At 34.9% G+C, this 23,414-nt stretch overlaps 1 protein-coding gene across 1 annotated transcript; it reads left to right on the forward strand.

Annotated features, from left to right (window-relative positions):
* Window positions 1–3,850: 3,850 nt before the first annotated feature.
* Window positions 3,851–16,129, forward strand: LOC103272029 (sulfotransferase family cytosolic 1B member 1-like; the record flags this gene model as incomplete). Its single annotated transcript, XM_021718328.1, is given in 7 exon segments — window positions 3,851–3,980; window positions 4,515–4,640; window positions 9,761–9,858; window positions 13,377–13,454; window positions 13,456–13,504; window positions 15,737–15,786; window positions 15,899–16,129. Coding segments are annotated over 7 exon segments (762 nt in total), but the record flags the coding sequence as incomplete, so codon positions are not given.
* Between the last annotated feature and the right edge of the window lie 7,285 nt (window positions 16,130–23,414).

Below are 23,414 nucleotides of genomic sequence, written 5' to 3' on the forward strand. Positions count from 1 at the left end.
ATTTAGTTTCAATGTTAGATGACTAAATTTCTTCAGAGACAGGCATTGTTTTTCATTTTTGACTCTTGTTCCATTAATCTTCATTAAAGCCAATTTTAGACATTTTAATTTTCAGTCTCCGGCTCATCTTGAGTAGGAAGACTTGAGATTTCATGTAGACTGTAAATTATAATCACATAAAATTGCTTGTGGCTTTCCAGTAGAGTTTAAAATGATGTATGAATTGATTTTATCTTTTAAAGTAAATATAATTCCTAAATCATCTTCCAGCATACCCAATTCAATGACATGAGTTATCTTTTATCTTCCAGCCCTCTCCTCTGTACGTCTTTCCCCGTATAATTCTGGAATCACCAACATTCACTGGTCACCATAAGGTAATGCTGTTTCAGGCCTAATATCCTGTAGTTTCCTAAATTGGTCACACCAGCTTCCGAGATGTGACTAGTATGTATTCAGAATCAGCTGGTTTATTTTCATCTTGTTACTCATGTCCACCTTCTCTGGCAACATTTTCCTAGCACAAGAAGCTTAAGCTTTTTGTCAGAGGGAATTTTGTCACAAAATGTTTCTTTACAAATTGTAAACACCCTTATTTGGAGGAAATAAATCATGGACATCTTTGACTGAGTTGGGCTAATGGTAAATTTGCAGCATGACCACATGAGCAGAACTGGGCAAACCAAAGTTCATTTCTGGACTGCCACTTGTTTTCTGTGTCTTTGAGCAGAAACTCTGAAGCTCTGTTTTTTTTTTTTTAATCTACTTCACAACATGAAAATAAGAATTATTTTCAGGGTAGGTAACAATTAGAGATAATTCACATCAAGCACATCCAATACAAGTTGTTTTCTAGAAAACACTGAATTTGTTTTGATAAATTACTTATGTGCACACCATTCTATTAGAGTACAAATTAAAGATGGTTTAGAGTCATGTTTCTCAAATTTTCAGGTGCATACACATTACTAGAAGATCTTGTTAAAACGTAGATTCTGATTCTGGATTGGGACCTGAGATTCTTCATTTCTAGGAAGCTTTCAGAGGAGGCCAAAAACATATGGCACTTTTACATGAACTGTAATTTGAAGAGTGATTGTGGATTGATTTTGCACATACAAAACAATAGTACAAATTAAATTAAGATAAAGAAAGGAAGAATACCAAAAAATGAGGTAAGATATAAAATGGAACCAGGGATGATGCTGTAAATGTGTAATGTAAACTACCTACCACATGGGGAATCAGTTTGTCTATATGATTTGCAGTAAGCAGCATGAAATGTGTCCACATCCTCAGTATTCATTTACTTTCTCATACTATGTATGCATTATTAGAGTTGGTAGGTAACATTAAAATACTACTAAACATGATATTCCAAAGCCAAGGAAGAAAAGTAGAGCCTCACTTATTTTTCTAATAATTCAGAATATGACTTGTTCAAATGAGGCTTGGTATTAATCTTACTTTCAAATAAAATGAAACAATTTGCTAAGAAATTCATAAAATAAAATGTTTCAGAAAGACCGATTTTATTTATTATGTAAAAATTAAGTCTAATATCTGAAGGTACTATGCTGCTTCTTGTATTCACTTATTCCTTTATATATAAATTAGGAAGGGTACTATTTTTAAGACCAAAGAAAATTCTAGGTGGGAAGTGCAGGTCTCATCCTTCATTTATTCATTCAATGTCAACGTCACGATCTGTTCCTTTCTTGTGGCTGCTAACATGTTTTATTTATGCTAGAGAATGTCTTCTACTAGGCTCAGACTTTCCATTGACAAAGGACTGCTAAGGCTATCAGACATTTACTGGGAATGGAGGAAAACTGAGAAGAATATAAAAGATAATAGTTTAATTGGAAATAGTTCATATCATTTTCCTTAAATGCCCTAGCCACCCAGCTTTTATTAAGCTTCTTGACTCAGGTTCTCACCTTGTTTGTCTTTACTCTTTACTAAAACTTTGATCCTTCATCAATGCCCTTTGTTCCAGGCTTCTGGGGTCCACAACTCCTTTACTTTATAAGCAGCAAATGAAGATGCAAAATTTAAAGTATTTTCATTCATATTCACTGTATTTTTAGCATGAGATGCCATTTATTTTAAGACAAACATATCGTTTAATAATGAATTTCACGGGGGAAACAAAATAACTCACTATTACTGTGTGAAGTTTATTAATGATAAGATGAAACAAACATGATACATTTCTTATAAAAATATGATACATTGCTTATAAAAATAATACAAGTCAGACAATGTAAAATAAAGAAATGTTGCCCCAATTTTTCTCTTCTAGACTTTTTTGGGGGTGGTAGTAGAGGAATTACCTTTGAAGTATCAGGCTGTTATATCAACATGTTTTTCCTAATCAAATGCATACTTATGTCTATATGGATTAATAAATAAACTAGTTTAAACTGCAGCTAGCTCTTAAATTAGTTATTTTGCTTGAGACACCCATTATATAAACAACTGCTGAGAACTTAGTAAGTACAATCACTGTTTAAAACTCCTTCAAAAAATTTTGGAGTCACCAAATTATTTATAAAATATTTGGCTAAAATAGGTATACTTATCAGTCATTCTTAAAGTGATTGGTAATCTTTGAAGTTTCATGCTATTTTACTTGAAGAAATACAAATTTATCTGAAATATTATGCAATTCACACAGTGATTAGGTCAAATTATTTCTATTTATTCACTAGTATACATTTATTATTATTATTTATTGAGTCTCAGAAGTAAATGAAAAAATAGATTATGAAGCAGTCTATAAATTCACATGCTACATTTTCTTTTAGTTCTGAGATGTTTTCATTCCATGTGTATCAGGGAAAAGAATGTGGGGAAGAGTTAAAAAACAAGAAATACCAAAAGCAAGGCTACAGTTTTGCTTGCAAAGTTCAGTGATGATTAAGTGGGAAAAAATAAATAATGAGTGACTCGCTGTGATAGTTTTAGGTGTCAAACTGATTGGGCCACAGGGAACCCAGACATTTGATAAAACATTATATGTGTGTGTGTGTGTGTGTGTGTGTGTGTGTGTGTGTGTGTGTGTGTGTGTGTGTATCTGTGGGTATGTTTTTGGATGAGATTAAAATTTGAATTGGTAGAATGAGTAAACATATTGTTCTCTCTAGGGATACAGCTGAAGTATTAATGATAGATTTGTTTTGCTTTAAACCTAGATTTTTTTATTTTTATTTTTTAGTTGGAGTCTCACTCTGTCACCCAGACTGGAGTGTAGTGACCGCTCCTGGCCACCGCAGCCTCGAACTGCTGGGCTCCGGTGATCCTTCCGCCTCAACCTTCCAAGTAGCTGGAATTACAGGCGCGTGCTACAACACCCGGCTAATTTTTTTTTTTTTTAATTTATTGTAGAGATGAGGTCTCACCAAGTTGCCCAGGCGGATCTCAAAACCGCGGGCTCTGGCAATCCACTCACCTCAGCCTCCCAAGGCGCGGGATTACAGGCGGAGTCACCAAGCCCGGTTGTAACCTAGAATTTTTTTAAAGTACATTTCTGTGAAACAGAATTCTTTTTCATTCAATGTGAGATGTGCAATTCCAATACTTTTCAAAGCTTCCACTGAAGATGGTTGCCCTGTTTGTCAGTGAGCCAGTTGCTGCTCTAGCAGTATACAGTTTATGCCCACAAAAAACATCCTTTGTATTTAGAGCTCTGTGTACTCAGTGTGTTAAAGGCCAATCTTACTTTGTGGCAAATTGCAGTGTCTCAGATTCTGATTTTTATCTTTTTTTATTTCTCCATGATCTAATCATTAGTAAATAGTCTATTAAGTATTTATACAATCTGGTATAAAAATGACTTCTCCAAAAAAATGCCCTGGAAAAAAATCTGAAGATGGTCCATGGCTATCCCGTGATCTGTGTTTTTATGAACAACTGGGAAAAGGTTGAACAGTTCCACAGACCAGATGACATGGTGATAGCCACTTACCCTAAATCAGGTGAGTTTCATGGCCTGACAAGTGCAGGTCTGACATCAACTTTGGTTTCCTTCTCTATATAAAATCATAGTATCTTTTTATTTTTATTTTTTTTGAGTTGGAGTCTCACTCTGTCACCCAGACTAGAGTGCAGTGGCTGCTCCTGGCCACCGCAGCCTCAACCTGCTGGGCTCCGGCGATCCTTCCGCCTCAGCCTTCCAAGTAGCTGGAACTACAGGTGTGCGCTACCACGCCCAGCTCATTTTTGATTTATTGTAGAGATGAGGTCTCGCCAAGTTGCCCAGACGGGTCTCGAACCCGTGGGTTCAGGCAATCCACTCACCTAAAATCATAGTATCTTAAGTAAAGTTAATATTCCTATTAATGCAGCCATCTACTTCTACTGTATTATAAGGAACATATGAGGCATACAAAGAGAAATTGCAGAATTAAATTTCTAATAGAGTGTATTAAGATGGAAAACTTCTAATAGGTACTTCTCACCTCCTCCCTAGATTTGAGTGATGATTATAAAAACATTGCCTTTTGCCATAGGTACCACTTGGGCTAGTGAAATTGTAGACATGATTTTAAATGATGAAGTTGAAAAATGTAAGTGAGACTTTATTAATGTTAAAGCTCCAATATTGGAAATTACCCTCCCTGGACTAAGAACATCACGTAATATTATTTACATAGTATATGCATTATTATATTTGTGACTCCCATTCAAAGTAACTGGTATAGATTTGGTAACATAAAATGTAAGTTTGTAAGCAACATAGTAACCTAGAAATATGAAAAAACTGTAGTTTAGTCTGCCGCACTTCTAAAAAAGGCACGAAAGATGAAGAGTCGTGTTATTGGAAACAACTGAAAATTTAGTTAATAGCATAAATAATGTTCCTTGTATTTTATTGACTTTTATTGTGTATAATTTGGCAGATTAGAGCAATAAAATTATAATTTAGGACATTGTTGTAATTTAAAAAATTAGTAAAGAGTACCAACTTCTCTTAAAACATAAACTTATTATTAATACCATTAATTTTTTATTCCACAAATGTTTAAGAGCTTCTAAAGAATTTTTCACTTTGCTGTGGGATAGATATAAAATGATTAGTAAATTATATATCTTATACCCAGGGAGCTTGCAACAATATTATGATATTAAAAAAGTAATAAGCTAATAATGCAGCCATGTTATTAATCTTACATAATCAAAGAATAGGACTCTAAGGAAGGGAATGACAGGAAGGTTTACTTTAAATGGGATATTCAGGGATGTCTACTGTAAATTGAGACTTAAAGCCACATACCTAGATAATGAAAGCATATTCCAGGAAGGTGAAGTATTAGACATAAAGGTCTTGATTAAGAAAAGACCTGGTGTAGTCCAAGGACTAAAAAGATCAATGCAGGAAGGAAAAGATGGAATGCAAAACAATTGGAGGCTAGACAAGGATAGGTTATGCAGGGCTTGTAATTTTTAGAAGATTCTCTAATTATATGTAAGTACGATAAGAACAACATTGAAGGTTTTAGACAAATAAAAGTTATAGAGTTTTTGTTGTTGTTTTTGTCGTTGTTGTTATTGTTGCTACTTTAAATACAAAGGCCCCACTGGCAGCTTTGTGGATGCTAGAGAAGGTATACTTTGAACCTGTCGATAAACTGTATAAGAAATATTAGGGAACTGAAAGAGTTAAGAATGACAAGAATAACATGAAGACAGACAGTAAACAACAAATAAGTAAATAAATGGTTAAACAAAAATGAACATTATATAGAACATTAAAAAAAGAATGTCATAGCCGGGCTCGGTGGCTCAACCTGTAATCCCACGCCTTTGGGAGGCTGAGGTGAGTGGATTGCCTGAGCCCGCGGGTTCGAGACCCACCTGGGCGGCGAGACCTCATCTCTACAATAAATCAAAAATTCAGTGAGGCATGGTAGCGCAAGCCTGTAATTCCGGCTCCTTGGAAGGCTGAGGTGGAAGGATCACCGGAGCCCAGCAGGTCGAGGCTGCGTTGGCACTTCACTCCAGTCTGGGCGACAGAGTGAGACTCCAACTCAAAAAAAAGAATGTCATAAGAAGACTGAGCAACGCCTTACTATATATAATAAATTATTGTAAACAATTAAAACAAATGGTTGTTTTGCTTTGAGTCGGCGGTCTCACTCTGTCTGTCCCCCAGGTTGGAGTACAGTGGCATACTTTTGGCTGTTACAGTCTTTATTTTGATCAACCAAGTAGATTATGGAACCATTTACTTGTTCTTAAAAAAAAAAAAGTACTTGGAAAAGAACATATTTGAATGTGGGGCTATTAATAATTCAGTTTGCAAGTTTTAGGTTGAGATGCCATAGGGTATTATAGTCAGTTAAAATTATGGTACTTGGAGCTAGTTAAAACATATTTATTAGGCAACTCTTAGAATAATTAGAATCCATGTGATCACCCAGGGTAACCCTGTAGAGCAATATGAGAAAAGCAGGACTGAGCTGTGAAAAACACCAACATGTTGAGGCTTGGTAGAGGAAGAGGAGCTAGCTAAGGAAACTGAAAAGAAACAAAAAAACTAAGAAGAAATGGAAGAATATTTGATTTGTAGGCAAATGAGAGGGGTAGTCAAGAAGTAAAGTCTGGCTTTCAAATGCTGCTGGAAATTTGGGCTAAGAAGATAGGAGGATGGTGGTAAATCTGTACATCATTGTAAGCAGTAACATCCCAATCCTCTCCCATAGCAAAGGTGCCCCAAAACAGACAGACTGTGTTAATTATTTCCATAGCCAGAGAAGTATCAGCAGGGAGGGTGTCAGCCCTTCTGTGTAGTTGCCTGAAGTCAGAGAGCAAATGCTAAAGTTTGAACCTGAAGGATTATGTTGGGATATGCAACTAATATGAGTTCAAGAGTGAAGTAAGACATTAGAGCCATAGTAAAGTATGAAATGGGAAAACTGATGGAAACAAAGTAATCAGGAACTTGGGGGTCAGGGATTACTGGTGGGAGGCAGAGTTGGAGATGGAGAGGAAGGTTCTGTAACATTGCCTGAGTGCGTGGTTGAAGCTTAGCAGGCAGACAACAGTAAATTGTGGCACTTAGATCTACTTTAGAGCTTGGATGTGGATACTTGTGCTGTCTTTATTCCTCACACTTACACTTGTGGCTTTAAGGAATTCATTTAAGGGCATCACACGGTAAAAATGATTGCAAAACAAAGGAAATAGAGAAGTCTTTTAGAAAGTTGACAGAAGAACAAGGAACAACAGACACTGGAAACAATTCTTAAAAGAAACACATGTAGGTTCATGTCATGAGCATTAAGTAATGAATTGTGGAAGATTACAATTTCTCTCTTTTTTTTTTTTTTTTTTTTTGAGTTGGATCTCACTATCGCCCAGACTGGAGTGCAGTGGCCTCTTCCAGCCACCACAGCCTTGACCTGCTGGGCTCTGGCGATCCTTCCGCCTCAGCCTTCCAAGTAACTGGAACTACAGGCGCACGCTACCATGCCCGGCTAATTTTTTTTGATTTATTGTAGAGATGAGGTCTCGCCTGCCCAGGCGGGTCTCGAACCTGTGGGCTCAGGCAATCCATTCACCTCAGCGTCCCAAAGGCATGGGATTACAGGCTGAGCCACTGAGCCTGGCTTCAGTTACTCATTTTTATACACTGGGTAAAGAGGCTGCAACTGCTAAAGCAGCAGAAGCATAATAAAATCCCTAGCAAAATTTTATAGGTCTGTAATTAATGATTCCAGATAAAATACAAGTTCCCCTAATTAAATTTGAAATTCAGAAAACCATTTTATTTAGTAAAGGATGTCCCAAATATTTCATGGGAAATACTTTACTAAGAAATCATCCGTTATTTATCTGAATTTCAAATTTAACTGGGAATCTTCCATTTTTACTTTATTCAAATTAAAATGTTCATAATATTACTCATGTGCTATCTTTATTCAAATTAATATGTTCTTAATATTACTCATGTGCTAGTCATTGTTCTCTGTTGACATTTATTTGTGAACATTTCTGCTCCTATAAAATCTCCACTCTATTGTGTATGTTTGAGGGTAGGTGGCAGGGGCACTGGGATAGACTAGTAAACAAATAAGTAAATCAACTATTAAACAAAAATGAGTGTTAAACAGAAGAGTAAACAAAGAATGTCATAGTAAATAGACTAAGTGACTTACTATATATAATGAATTATTGTAAACAGGTGAAACAAATATTTTTTTGTTAAGTTGGACTCTCACTTTATTGCCCAGGCTAGAGTGCTGTGGCACACTCATGGCCACTGCAGCCTCAACTTGCTGGGCTCGGATGTTCCTTCTGTCTCAGTCTTCCAAGTAGCTGGAACTATAGGCACACGCCACTATGCTTGGCTAATTTTTTGATGTATTGTAGAAATGAGGTCTTTCCAAGTTGCCCATGTTGGACTCAAACCCCTGGTCTCAGGCAGTCCTCTTGCCTTGGCTTCGCAAAGTGTTGGGATCACAAGTGTGAGTCACCGTACCCAGCTACAAATGATCATTTTGAATGAGCGAGAAAATTTGTGTATGTCCTTCTAAGCAGAGGTGGCAAGATTATGCAAGATTGACAGTAAATCTAGAGGTTAGACTGGATGTATGTAATATTGTGGGGGAAAAAGAATGCATAAAATTCCTAGATTTATTGGAAAGACCTGAATGAAAAGACAGCAATAATTTGAGATTGTGTTTGGTGGCTCTACAGGTTATGGCATTATTAAAAGAATATCTGAGATGTGATAAAGGCAGCAAAATCATTTAAGAAATAGAAATTTTAATGGGTTAGTTCAACTCTTCCTAGCCTATGCCTGAAACTCTGTGTATGCTTTATCCCCAAAGTGCCTTCAACTGGCCATGTTAATGATATGGTGAGATACAGGACACTTGGGATCTTCTTGGCTCTGAATGGAAAAAAAAAAAGCAACAACAAAAATGACACTTTCTGCCATAACGAAATTCATATGTATCCCATCCAAAGACCTTAATTTGAAGCCAAGTTCTACCACATGCTAGTTATATGACTTTGGAGAGTGAAGTTAAACACCTGAAGATTGCACAGCATTTTCACTTTATATACACACAGGCACCCACATATACCTATGTTTTGAATTAGTGAGTTAGATATAATTTTGTATGGGTGTGTCTTTCTATGCAGAGGTGGCAAGATTATGTAAGATTAGCAGTAAATCTATGAGTATATGAATGTGTGTGTATGTGTGTGTGTGTGTGTGTGTATGAAACATAAAGGAAATAATTAAATATACACAGAACAAATAATTAAAATATACACACAACTTACTATATACCAAGATAGCATCATCTATGCTACAGTAGCTGGTGCAACACAGTAGCCAATTTTAGAATTCCTAGTTATTGATATCTCTTTGGTATACAGAGAACATTAAAAGACATTTATGGTAATACACAGGTATGATAACAACTCCAATTCATCACAGTGGGTGTTATTACATCTAATTTTGGCGATAGGGAAAGTGAAGCACAGTACTCTGAGATTTCAAAATGTCTCGCAATTAATGTGATACGGTCAGCATTTGAACTTCACTTCTAAAGTGTCAGAACCTATGCCCTTAAATATTACCCATTACTGCCTCTGCAATCCAGTAAAAAGTCTGTGACTGGCTCAGAATTTAGCTATATTATATAACGCTCAAAAATACTTTGAAAATTTGATTGGGAAAATAAAGAAATGTAGACTTCTTGGAGACTCTAACATTTCTATATACCACACTGAAATTTTTCAGGTTTAGAGCAGATAGAGAAGAATCCATCATCTCAGTTTATGAAGACTTATCTACCAACTAATCTTCTCTCTAAGGCTTTCTGGGAGAAACACTGCAAGGCACACTCCTGACTGCAAGTCAACTTTTCAATATGACCCTTTACCCTCTTACATTGTCAGTAAATGTTCAAATGTTTTATTTACCTGTGACTATGAGAATTGGGCTCTATTGAATTACTGCAATTTTATTTTTTAAAAATTTTAATCTAAACTTACAAATGAAAGTTTTCCAAGTTAAGTAGCCACAGAATCTTTATCTCGACATAATATTGCTACTTTTATTGCCTCAGCTGTCTCTAGATCATCTGGCCTTCTGGACTTCTACAAAACTGAACTAAAGAACATTAGTTCTTATTTTAATAGTTGGTACAATTCTTCACTGAAACATTTGTGCTCACTTAATTTCTTATGGGGAGATTTTGTATTTTAAATGTATTATCTTCAATAATTATGGTGCTATACAAATTATACATTTCATCTTGTCTGACTTTTGCAAGTTTGAGATTTGTAAGGAATTTTTCTAAGTTGTTTAATTAATAAATGAAGAGTTGTTTACATTATACTTCCATTATCCCTTTTAAGGCTGCAGTATTTGTTGTGATTATCTCTGTTTTGTTCTTGATCTTATTTGAGTCTTTTTTCTTTTATCTATGTCAGTTTTGCTAGAGGTTCATTCACTTAATTTCTTTTTCTTAAAAAGTGACAAGACACATTTTTGCTTCATTTTTATTTCTCTTCTGCTTGCTTTGGGGTTTTTTTGCTCTTCTTTTTTTGTAAAGAAGGAATTTAGAATATTTACTTTATGAACTTAAAAAATATTTTGATCTTCATGATTTTAGCTTAGACATTTATTGTCATTCAAATTGGTGATCCTTAATATGGAATGTGTTGTGTGTCTCTGACTTTTTTAAAAAAAAATTGTATTTGTCTTTAGTTTTCAGAAGTTTTTTTCTGATGTTTCTTGATATGACTTTTTGAGGGGGGTTATTTTTATTTTTTGTGGTTCACACAACTTCGTAGATCTATAGATTTATTTCTTTTGGCATATATATGGAATGTTTGTGGCCACTAATTCTCTAAATACTTTTTCAATGTTTTACTTTTTCGCCTGTTGTTGTGTAACTCTGAATAAATAAATGTTAGATCTTTTGTTATTATCTGACAGACCCCTGATGTTCTGTTCATTTTTCTGTCATCCATTTCTTCTCTGTTGTTCATTCATGTTCAGTAAATTCTATTGACTTATCTTCAGCTTTACTGATCCAATACTACCATGCCTTTGCACTATTATGCCCTTCCAGTGAATGTTTCATTTTGGTTATTGTACTTTCCAGATCTATATTTTTTATATATCTAATGTTCCACATGCAACTTATGTTTCTTTCCTATCTGTTTTTTTATTTATTTCAATTTTTTTTTGTTTTGAGTTGGAGTCTCACTCTGTCGCCCAGACTGGAGTGCAGTGGCCGCTCCCGGCCACCGCAGCCTCGACCTCCTGGGCTCCGGCAATCCTTCCACCTCAGTTTTCCGAGTAGCTGGAACTACAGGCGCGCACTACCACGCCCGGCTGATTTTTTGATTTATTGTAGAGATGAGGTCTCGCTGCCCAGGCGGGTCTCGAACCCGCGGGCTCAGGCAATCCATTCACCTCAGCCTCCAAAGGCGCGGGATTACAGGCTGAGCCACCAAGTCCGGCTATTTCAGATTTTTAAAAAATTTATTATTTTAAAGGTGTGAGGTACAATTCAGGGTTCGGTATAAAAATGTTCATTATGTAGGTACCCTTGTTGATGAGGTGTGCCCTACCTGCCCCCCCCCCACAGTTGCCAACTACTGTCAATCCCTTTCTTACAGTATTTTGATAATTGTTCAAGTTCCGCTTATGAGTGAGAACATGTGGTACTCAGTTCTTTGTTTCTGTGATAGATCACTCAATATTATAGACTCTTAAGTCCATCCAAATTGCTGCAAAGTTCATAACTTTGTCCTTCTTTATGGCTGCGTAATTCTCCATTGTGTATATGTACCACATTTTTTTTTCACATTTTTTTTGTCCAGTCCTCCTTCAATGGGCAGCATGGTTGGTGCCATATTTTTTGCTATTGTGAATAATGCTGCAATAAACATGTGTGCAGGTATCTTTTTCATAAAGTGATTTGAGTTCCTCTGGGTATATTCCCAGAAGGGAAATTGCTGGGTTACACAGAATGTTGATTTTTAGATCTTTTAGGAATCGCCAAACTATTTTCCACAGGGATGGTACTCTAGTTTACACTCCCACCAACAGTGCAGAAGTGTTCTCTTATTCCTGTATCCTCTCCAGAATTTTTAATTGAGTATCGACGCATTTTAAGGATAGCTGCTTTAGAATCTTTGTCAAATAATCAACATTTGACATAGCTCAGTATTTTTTTCAGGTTGCTTTGATTTCTGGGACTGCCGAAAATCTGGCTCCATCCCTGCTGATGCTGTATACAGGGGCATAAAGTACCTCCCCAGATCAGTTGCTATTGCTAACTGTCCTTCTGGAAGGAGGACAAAAGCCTTAGGTTTTGGGTCTCCTTATGTCATTGGATGGAGGGCAGGGAGATACAGAGCTGTTGTTGTCACTGTGGTTGAATGGCACTGCCCATGAAGGTCCCAGTAGTGTAGCAGAAGCTTGGATGACTAAGAGCTTCATCACTGCTATTGCCAGTGAATGAGGTCACCTAATGTGGACCTAGGTGTGGAGAAGCATTTGGGATTCTTTACTATGTCTTTGTTGGGCTTCCTCTTTGCTAATCCTATGGCCAGGGAGAGCATTTTTTTTTTTTTAAATTTTGGTATATTTGTGTTTAGTTTATGCCTGTTAATGGCTACAGTTCACAACCCTTTTTACTGCCCAGTCCAAGAGTATGTAGGACATAAAAGGAAAGCCAGAAGAAACTCACCGCGTTGGCGTTATTCAGGTCTTTATTCAATATGTCTGAAGAGTTCTTATAGCTGAACAATTTCCAGAGTCTCTTGAATAATTTCCAGAAGAAATTTAGTTATACTTTAGTTACACTTACAGGAAAAAAGCAGAAAAAGATATAAAAGAGTCTATGTCTTCTAATTTCTGAACTGGAAGCCTTCTAAATTTATTTAAATGTTTAGAATATCTTTTCTTTGCCTTGTTTTTCTATTTTTTTCAACACTTAATATTTTCTGGATATTTAAATGGCAGAAGTTAAACTTTTTTTTCACCCACAATTTTGTTTTTTTCAATTTGCTGGTATTTTCTTTAGTCATAGTGTCATCTTCTTGTTGATGTTTGTTTTAGGACCCTGCAGTTCTCTCTGAAGACATAGTGGTCTGTTGTCATGAAGCCAGAAACAGACATTTTTTTTTTCAAAACCTCCAGACTTCTATGGTTCTAATCTCATAAAGGCATTGCCTTAGTAAAATTCTCTTAAATTGATTCTATACTAAATGTGCTAATAGAGGGACTTTCAAGGTCCAAGATTTCCAGGTGAAAAAATACTCTGCTATTTTGCTTGACTCTAGGTTTTTTTTTTATCAAAATATTTTTTATTTGGTTTTCTTAATCCTCCCTGAAGATGATTTATCTGGCTCAAAATGCCAAGGCCGTTGCTGTCTCATACTACCATTTTTACTTAATGAGTAATTTAAGACCTTTTTCCCAGCACCTGGGAAGAATATCTGGAGAAATTCCTATTTGGAAAAGGTAGGTAAAATTGATAAGTAATTTTTATTTTTAATATTGCCATTAACCATAACTGGGATGACTTTTTCCTTCTCAAAATATATTTTTTTCCAACTTAGTGACAATACATTCAAATATCATTTTAGAAAATTAAATCAAATGCATCTATTATTTTACTATGGCATTCAGTTTCTAAAGCATAACACATAAATTACATTCTGTATGAAATACCTCTTGCTCTACTACTGAGAAATTTCAAAGGTGTTTCTCATGTCTTGTAATGACAAATATTTTGAGTTTTTCTTTTCTGCCCAGGTTCTCTCCCTTCATCGCAGTTGTTTACATTTCAGAGAGAATCTGTGATCTAAACCTTATCATTGCCCCTTTATCCAGGGACTGAGATAACGGATGTCAATTTGCTGGCATTACACAGCTAAAAAACATAGCATAGTTTTATTAAACCACTTTAACAAAGTGATGACATTTCCTGAGTGACTGTTGAGCCAGAGTTGGATTGTAAATTCTTCGTAAGAAAGAAAATTGTCCCTTCTTTTTACCAAATACATTTTCATTATCTGAATACCAAAGTAGCACTTACTAGTTTTATGAAAAGAACAGTTTTAGCTTCTAACAGTAGTCCCTTTTCCTTATAAAACAAAGAAATATATTTCCTGGGCTAGGCTGTAATCTAAATTCTGAGTCAACTATCACGTTGTTCCCCACATGATACTCTTGAAACCATTTCTGTCCTTATTCAGGTAAAATGCTTTAATCAAGTCAGTTTATTCATATAAATTTATGATCTAGCCCAGTCAGCTTTTTAGTCATAGCTATATATTTAAAATCCCTCTCAAACTTGCAACATACATTATACTTAACAGGAAATGTTTTCCTTCTGTCATATGGTCATTTTTAGAAAATGTTATATAGAGAGTTTTAAAACGACTACAACAATGGAGCAAAGTTTTAGGGTATTAATCAATAATAAAAATCAGAAGAAATATAATAATTTACAATAGTCTATGAGACTCTACTTAAATTCTCAATAAAGGGGGTGAAGAAGAAAATACACAAGATTCAACCAGAACCAGTACTTTCTGCTTTAACTTCTACTGCTCTATAGATTAACATCATCATTAATACTTTGGCAGTGGCCAGATTATTCTCCAAATACTTTGTATGTCTAACAGAAAATATTGTGTATTTGCCTATTCATCTATAAATTTTCTAGTACTACTGCAATCTTTTCCACTGGACTTTTCTATACTAACATCATTTCTGCCCTTTTACTCATTACTGACACATCTCATGCTTCTCTCACAGAGGACTGATACTGAAAATATGGTCAGAATTTTTTAGAGGAAACTTCCTGCACATATCCACAGTTAATAATACACATTTTAAAATGCTATTGCCTCCCCACTGCATAAAAATCCTCCGTCAAGACATCTAAAGATGGTTCAAATTTTGCCATAACTCATCTTCTTGGTTTTATAGCCTCTCTCACACTTAATGAACAACTCACCTTAAATTTCAATCACTTTGCTTTTCTTCTTCCTTGAACACATTAGAAGATCTTATACCTCGAAGAATTTGAACCATTTCTTCTACTGGAAATTCAGTCTTTAACAGCTCAGTAGACCATGCATTTTGGGTCTTGGTAAATTCTGGCTCATCATTTTCAACTTCAGCTTAGATATCACATTCCCAACACCTTTCTAGACATAGCCATACAAATTTATTTGCTTCCTAAAATGTTATAAATATTGTTATGTGATTAGAAACTGAAAAATGATTCATTTCCTAGATTTTGTTCCTTGCATCTTCGATAATTAATGAGTAGTTTAGTCCTTGATTTATTTGCACTTTTGTTGAAGTTTTTAATATTTATGTCAAAGCAAGGTCTAATCAGTCTTCAAATCAAACATATTTGAAGTTTTCCATGAGTTTTTATTTTTTTGTTTCTAAATTTTTATTAAAAAAAAAGAAATTTTTACTAAGAACAGAAAAATAAAGGCAGAAAGCATAAAGAGATACTGAATCTTTACAACATTTACAACTCAAATCTGATTTCCAATTTAATTTGAAGTAACTGTGACGCTTTTGCTTCTTGAAATATTGCTAATATTGAGCCCAGGGGTTGTTTTTATTGCATTTTGAATGTGAACTAAAATGTCAGAGCTAGAATAAACAAGATAATTCTATACAATTTTGCTAAACATATGTTACTGATTTTTAAACTTTTATAATTAGTTTATTTAAAACTTATGAAGAATGAGCCAACCAAATGTGAATTTCCTTCAGTATTCAGAGTCAACATTTAAGAAAACAGATTATAAATGTTTTATACATTTTCACATTATGTCAGTTATTTACTTGTTTATCATTTTCTTGGATATGTCTTTTTACTGATAGAATCCAAAGACAGAAATCAAGAAGATTATTAAATTTCTAGAGAAGAACCTGAATGATGAGATTTTGGATAGGATCATCCATCATACCTCATTTGAAGTGATGAAGGACAATCCTCTGGTGAATTATACGCATGTACCAAATATAGTCATGGATCACAACAAATCTTTTATGCACAAATTAACTGCTTTGCTGAGTTTCATTTCCCTTTTTTACTTTTATACCCTGAACTAAGGATTAGCTCTGTGATCTCTGTCACATGACTTAGCCTAATTAGGCCTTAACTTCTTCATCTGCAAAATGTGGATACTAAAAATACTGACCACCAAAAGTTGCTGAATGGATTGAACCTTATTAAATGAGATAATGCATGCAAAGCTATGACTAGAATAACTTGAATATTTAATAACTATTTCTTCTTCTCTTTACGGTTTTTCTAAGTAAGAGTGGTTTTGACAATTCTAATGTGAGCCGTTCCAAATTTATCATTCTTAAATCTTTGTCTAAATTGGCATTGATGGAATTTCTTCCCCTCCTCAGTGAAATATTAACTTCGTTAATTATGTACCATCTTCCTTAAAGGCCCCTATCATTTAGAAAATGGTCATTCCAATAAGAAGAATTCATCAGCTGGTTCGAGTACAGTGGTGTTTAAGGAAGAACATTTAAAAAAAATCTTATGAGAAATTTGTAATCCCTACAAATAATTTCTAAATTGTAGGAAATAGAATTTAAATTTAGCTTAGAAGAATTTGGCCTTCTCTGTTGAAATACAACTTCATTTCCATTTAAGCAAAGCCTGTACATTGTAGCTCATGACATAATATTACATATTACATATTGTGACTTAGTACATGTCAAAAATGTGTTATAAATAATAAAAACAATACATTTAACACATTATTAACTTAAACAATTTGAGAAGTTATACACATAATGTCACCTTCTGCTTTCAATATTCTTTATTTAATTAGAAAAAGAGGAGTAGAATATGCCAGTTCATGTGCCAGGAAGTAAGCTTAACCTTAGGAATGTGTTGTGATGTGAATATGTGAAACAAAACTACCGATTTTGTGTTATATGATTGCAATTTTCTAAGGTGTGTCTTTATTAACATATTAAAATGACAAATACATTCAACCTCTTAAAAATACATTTAACCCCTTGAAAATAACAGCTAGAATAAGAGAGGAAGACAAATTGTTTTATTGTAAATGGTGTGTATTATAATTTGTTGTGTGTACATATATATCTCGTGTATGCATATATATGCATACACGAATATTTATGTATATATACAGTAGCACTTTGGTTGTACAAAGAATTGGTTCCAGGACACCGGCCCTCTGTATACATGGGTGAGTTTCACATACTATATTTTTGATTGCTTTTAGTTGAAAAAAAAAGTCTGTGTATAAGTGGATCTCTGCAGTTTAAATCTGTGCTGTTCAGAAGTCAACCCTTTACATTTACAGAGAGTGCCAAAAATGTATACACATTTTAAGAAAGGAAAAACCTGTATTAAAATTGTAGTATGCAATACAATGAATACAAGTCACATTTGACTTTTGCATTTACAGGGAGATTAATGTGATTATCATCAGTGTCCTGACACTTCTGATTACAGTGAGTATCCTTTAACATTTCTTAAAATGTGTATGCTTTTTTGACTCCCCTGGTATATATTCCTTTTCATGGAAGAAGGAGCAGAAAAAAATCTACTTTATTAAATGTGGTAACTTGTCATTATGTTGGGTAACTGAATATAATTTCTAGATTTTATCTCTAATCCTGTGAAAGTTGACGCTGTATCATGATATGTAATTACAGTAGAGATAAAGAAGACATGCTCAGTATTTGGATTTTATGGCTTCTCAAACTTCAAGAATATATTTGACCAGCACATGCTGGTCAAATAATGAAGGCAGCCTTTACAGTCTTTGGAATAGTAAAGGACATACCTTTGTAGTCAGATCGATCTGAGGTTCACCCAGTCTATGACATTCCTCTATCTATGACCTTGAATAAATCAATTAACCTGCCAAAGTGCTGCTTACATCACTGGCAAATTGAAGAATATAACACCTATGGCACGTATTTCTTGGAAGGATTACAGAAAATGATATGTAAGCATTTAGAATATTTTCTGACCATAAATAAATGCATGCAGAAGTAGAAAGTATTATTAGTCTAAATAGTTCAAGATTTATCTCTTTCATTTATTCATTTATTCATTCCTTTCATTTTTTCATTCCTTCACTCATTCATCCAATAAAAATTTAAAGAGTAGTCATACTTTCATTAATTCACATTTTAGTAAAATTCTTTATGAATACCTATATGCAGTACATATTCTTTTCAGTATTCAAAGATGAGTGGCGCATACATTTGCCTCAAGAAGCTCACAGTGTAGTACAAGAAGCATGTACTTCAATGAATATTGAAAAGATCTTGAACACACAGTTTTAAAGATACCCTATTGGTTAAACCCATGTCATCATTTAGTGGTGCAATAGTAAGGTAATAGGAAAAAGATGAAAAATGTCCAGAGTTTATACCTATGTCTTAAATTACAAAAAAACCAGGACAATTTGGACTTAGTAATCATTTATTTTATAAAAATTTTTTTGTGAAGCAAATGTATTTGTATATATTGTAAAATTTATGTGCACATCAGAAGATCATTGAAATGCATTATACATAACTGGTTATTCTTTAAATCTGTGTTTTCATCTGTTTTTAATGACATCCTTACAGATGCACCATCCCAAATATGTTTGTGTTGATTCTTCATATACATTCCAAAGAATTATTGACATCTAAGAAACATACAGCAAAGTGTAATAACTAGAAATGCAACTTTGTCTGTGGAAATGCTTTTCATTTAAAGGATCTGGAAGTTTCATTGAAGCATTATGGATGATTATAACTTCTAAATTAGTAAGACATGCTAATGTTTCATAAAATAGTAAAACATTTTCCTTTAAGAACATTAGCAGTACATTAAAAACTTATTCATTTCTCAAATAAATATAAGTATCCAAGTATGACAGATTAAATGTAAATTTATATTCCAAAAATTTTGCTTTTAAAAAGAAGGTGCAGGGATGTTGTATGTTTGATATTAGTGTTATTCTTCCTACTTAAATTACAAATAAAAAGCAAGTCTACTGAATTAGAGAAAACAGATATCCTTTAAGTATCATAGCATCCTTATTTATAAATTCTAAACAATGATACCTACCAGTTTTCTGTTCGACAGTTTGGATGTGTTGATGACCAGTTCTTTGTGTAGTTTCCAAAAGAAACTTAGGAAATAAAATATACTCTATTTATTCAGAGTGCTAAGTGATAATCTCTTGACCCATGACCATTAGGAACAGTAAAAGTATCTGTCTCAGGAAATATTGTACAGCCTATGAACTGAAACAAGAAAATGTATCCTTCTCAGAATGCCCCTTTAAAATTCAGACTCTGTATAGTTATAAAGCCACCTTTCCAGAAAAGAGGAATTACTCGATCTTAAAAATGACATTTTAAAGTATTCAAATAAAAGGACAGTCTTTCTTTAGGTCTCTAAACTTTTCCTTTGGCATATATTAGCTTTTACATCATATGAAATATTTTATTTTCATTTTTTATCTTTTCTTACTTGTCATTTTCGGGGATTGCTGATGAATGGCCCCAAATGAGATGCCATTTAAAAGAAAGAAATGTCTGGAACTACATTTCAATTTCATAGAAGATTTAAAGTCACAAATCTGAAAAGAAAAAAAAAGAGATTACCTGTAGTTTGTTGAAACAAAGGCAGTAATGGTTTGACTGGGGTAATCTATTGAATTTTTTAAATTTTTTATTAAAGATGAGGTCTCGCCAAGTTGCTCAGACTGGTCTCGAACCCACAGGCTCAGGCAGTCCTCTCATTTTGAACTCCCAAAGTGCTGGGATTTAGGCGTGAGCCACCGTGCAAGTCTTTATGAAGTGAATTTTTAAAGGAGAAAAATGTGCTTTTAAACTTTTGATTTTTCAAGGTCATTAACCAGGTTCCAGCTTTGTTACTTTGGCTCTAAGATTTCAAATTGCCTAAAGCTAAGGCGCATTGTTACTTTTTGTAGGCAATTCCTACCTTTTCCTAGACTAGTACTGACAAGGAAGAAATCACTTATTCTACTTCATTTCTCCTATATTATGACTTAGAATTAAGTTCCCCTCCCTATTGCCATGGTTCGAGAAATGCTGTTCTTACACTGACACTATATTTCCCAGCTCTGCCCCAATTTCCCTTTGCTGAAAATTTGACCCAAGACAATGTGTTCCAAGGCTTTCTACTGAGTTTCAGGTTGTTCCCTGAGTCATAGCTCCTCGTCCTGCAGTGCCTCTGTTTGGATAACTCAGGTCATGTCCCAAATCATGTGGTTCAGATTTTGGAAATGTTGTTTCTATACCATACTTAATTTCCAAGTCTCCAAAGGGCAAACACTTTATTAATCTCTGAGGGTCCTGGCCCTCTGAGAGCCTGGCCTGCTTCCTGTGGAGAGTTCTCCTCCCCGCAACAGATCGTTCTGAACTTATGAGAATTGTCTATTGCTGTGTCCTCATCACTTTGGGAACTTCAGTTACTTCATCTTATGCCTGAACAGATTTAGATCCCATAAGAGCACATTCAATACCCTAGATAAGATCATAGCTGCTGCTGCAAATTTTTCAATCTGGTGCCCAAGGGAGACTGTCTAGGCTGAATCTCTACTCCGCCCTCCTGACCCAATGTCTCTTCTACTTACTATCCCACATTTATGTCTATCTGCCTGGTCTCTTTAGTAGATGTTTACTTGGAACATTTGTTTCTGAACTCCAGCTTTGTCTCAGAAATAGTTGTTTATATCTCCGTGAGCAGCAGAATCTTCTGCCTGCAGGTCATATCACATGCCCCAAATTACAGGCGGAGCCATAGTTCCCAAACTGAAGCTGGGTTAGAGTGGGCTCTTACTAGTTGTGTGTGTGGGTGGGCTCTTACTAGTTGTGTCTGACGCGTTGTAGGCCCTCTAAGCCATAATGAGATAGCTGTGTTACAGCATTTTGAATTTATAGGTGAATCTTTGCTGGCAGCACCTTAAGTCTGTGATTTCTTTCCAACTCTACAAAAGATTGATCTGGTACTAACTCAAAATCTCCTAAAAGTGACACACCTATGATTCTTAAGTAGTTGCTTCTGTAGATGTATTATATGTATTACGAATTATTTTGAGGGATAAAATTTGTGTTTATGCTCCCTAGAAATATTTTGTAAAATGTTAATCTTGAGTATTCAGGGATGTTGTGAATTAGTTCCTGTTTTCTCGAATACTCTTGTCCACAAGGAAATAAACTAGGTCAAATCATGCATTGATTTGCTTTATTAACTTTATTAATAATGAGTGAAGGTGACCTGAATACATATAGACTTCTGATACTATGGTTTTTTATTGGAAAGGCAATACCTCTGAACTAGCCTTTAATCTATGTAATAGATTGGCTACACTAATTGCCTTTATTGGCAAAATAAAATAATCCCCACTTTCCCTAATTTTTATTTATAGAACTAGGACTCCATAATTGGACTTCATTCAAAAAAATTAGTAAGTTTTAATTATGCCCCAGGTATTTTCCTGTGTAATGAGTAAAGAGTGGAGATAAAAATATAATTTTGACAGTTGAAGGAAACTGCCAGGGGAGGGTGGGGCACACCTCATCAACAATGGTACCTGCATAATGAACAATTGTATACCTAACCCTGAATTGTACCCCACATCTTTAAAATAAAAAAAAAGAAAAGAAATAAAAATTAAAAACTATAGATATAATTTAGGTTTTCTTGTATCTTTTTTAATAGATTGTTGTCTTTTATACATTCTTTACTCTTTTTTTTTTTTTTCTGAATTGGAGTCTCACTCCGTAACCCAGGCTGGAGTGCAGGGGCACACTCATGATCACACCAGGATCAACCTGCTGGGTTTTGTCCCTCAGCCTTCCAAGTAGCCAGAACTACAGGCATGTACTACCATGACTGGCTAATTTTTTTTTTTTAATTGTAGAGATGAGGGCTCACCAGATTGCCCGGGCTGGTCTTGAAGCCTCAAGCTCAAACAATCCACTCACCTCGGCCTCCCAAAGTGCTGGGATTACAGGCTGAACCACGGAGCCCGGTCCATTCTTTATTCTATAATGCAAATGTCACCACCCTGATTCCTCAGCTTAACACCACACAGTATCTCTCCCACTAGTATTCAAATGTACTCGATATCCTTTGAAATCATTCAGAAAATTACCATCAAATTAACTTTTCTAAAATAATTCTTTTATCATTATTTATTCTAGTCAACCATCAGTATAATTTCCAAACAAAAACATTTACAATAATCTTATTTTAATATATTTTTTCTGTAACAGGCACTATGATGTAAGGACAGTGACAGCAAATATCTATTATTCCCTCGTCCATGGACAGTCTCCCTAATCAATTCAAGGGCTACTTTCTAAGAAGTCAAGTTATGGCTAACAAAATGTTTCCATCACAACATAGACAGATGTTCAGATTCAGATACTCAAAGGGCAGTTTCATGTATTCTCTTTCTCTTCACACTATTCTGATGTGTTTTGTTTCTAACCCATTCTTATCTATATTTTTCACTCCCTTTCTCACTGACCCTATGTTCTGTCTCATAAAAATTATATTTTTGAGACTTTTGAGACTTGAATATTTTTACCCATATCACCATTAGTCAGCATAGCACTCACCTCCATCTTTTGTAATACTTTTTTCATATACAGAAGAGAAGGTAGTATAATCACTTCAGAATTTTTGCTATTAAAGATATATGGAAAAACCATTACTTTAGACAGAAATTTTCAGAGAACTGGAAAGACCAGAAAGAAAAATAAAGATGGGCCGGGCTCGGTGGCTCAGCCTGTAATCCCAGCGCTTTGGGAGGCCGAGGTGAGCGGATTGCCTGAGCCCGCAGGTTCAAGACCTGCCTGGGCAACTTGGCAAGACCTCATCTCTACAATAAATCAAAAAATTAGCTGGGCATAGTAGCGCATGCCTGTAGTTCCAGCTACTCGGAAGGCTGAGGCAGAAGGATCGTCAGAGCCCAGCAGGTGAGGCTGCGGTGGCCGGGAGCAGCCACTGCACTCCAATCTGAGCGACAGAGTGAGACTCCAACTCAAAAAAAGAAAAAAAGAAAAAGAAAGATGCTGATGGACATCAATAGACCCATGTATAGGTTGTTTTTAATAAGCTGTATACAAATGTCTTATTATCACTTATGATCATTGTAACTATTTTATATTTGTTTCTACATTATTGTGACATTACTTTCAGCAGTGATTTCTTTAGATGCCACTTAATGAATACAATATAATTTATTGTATTTTGCTATAGTAGAATTATTGATGACTATTTGGTGGTTGTTTGTGTGCCATTAAGACTTTTAAGTGGTTTATATTTTGAAAGCTTAATGTTTCCTTTTATTTGTCTATTTTA

Source organism: Carlito syrichta, unplaced genomic scaffold, assembly GCF_000164805.1.
Source record: "Carlito syrichta isolate Samal-C Ts95f unplaced genomic scaffold, Tarsius_syrichta-2.0.1 Scaffold312077, whole genome shotgun sequence".
Classification (NCBI taxonomy): Eukaryota; Metazoa; Chordata; class Mammalia; order Primates; family Tarsiidae; genus Carlito; species Carlito syrichta.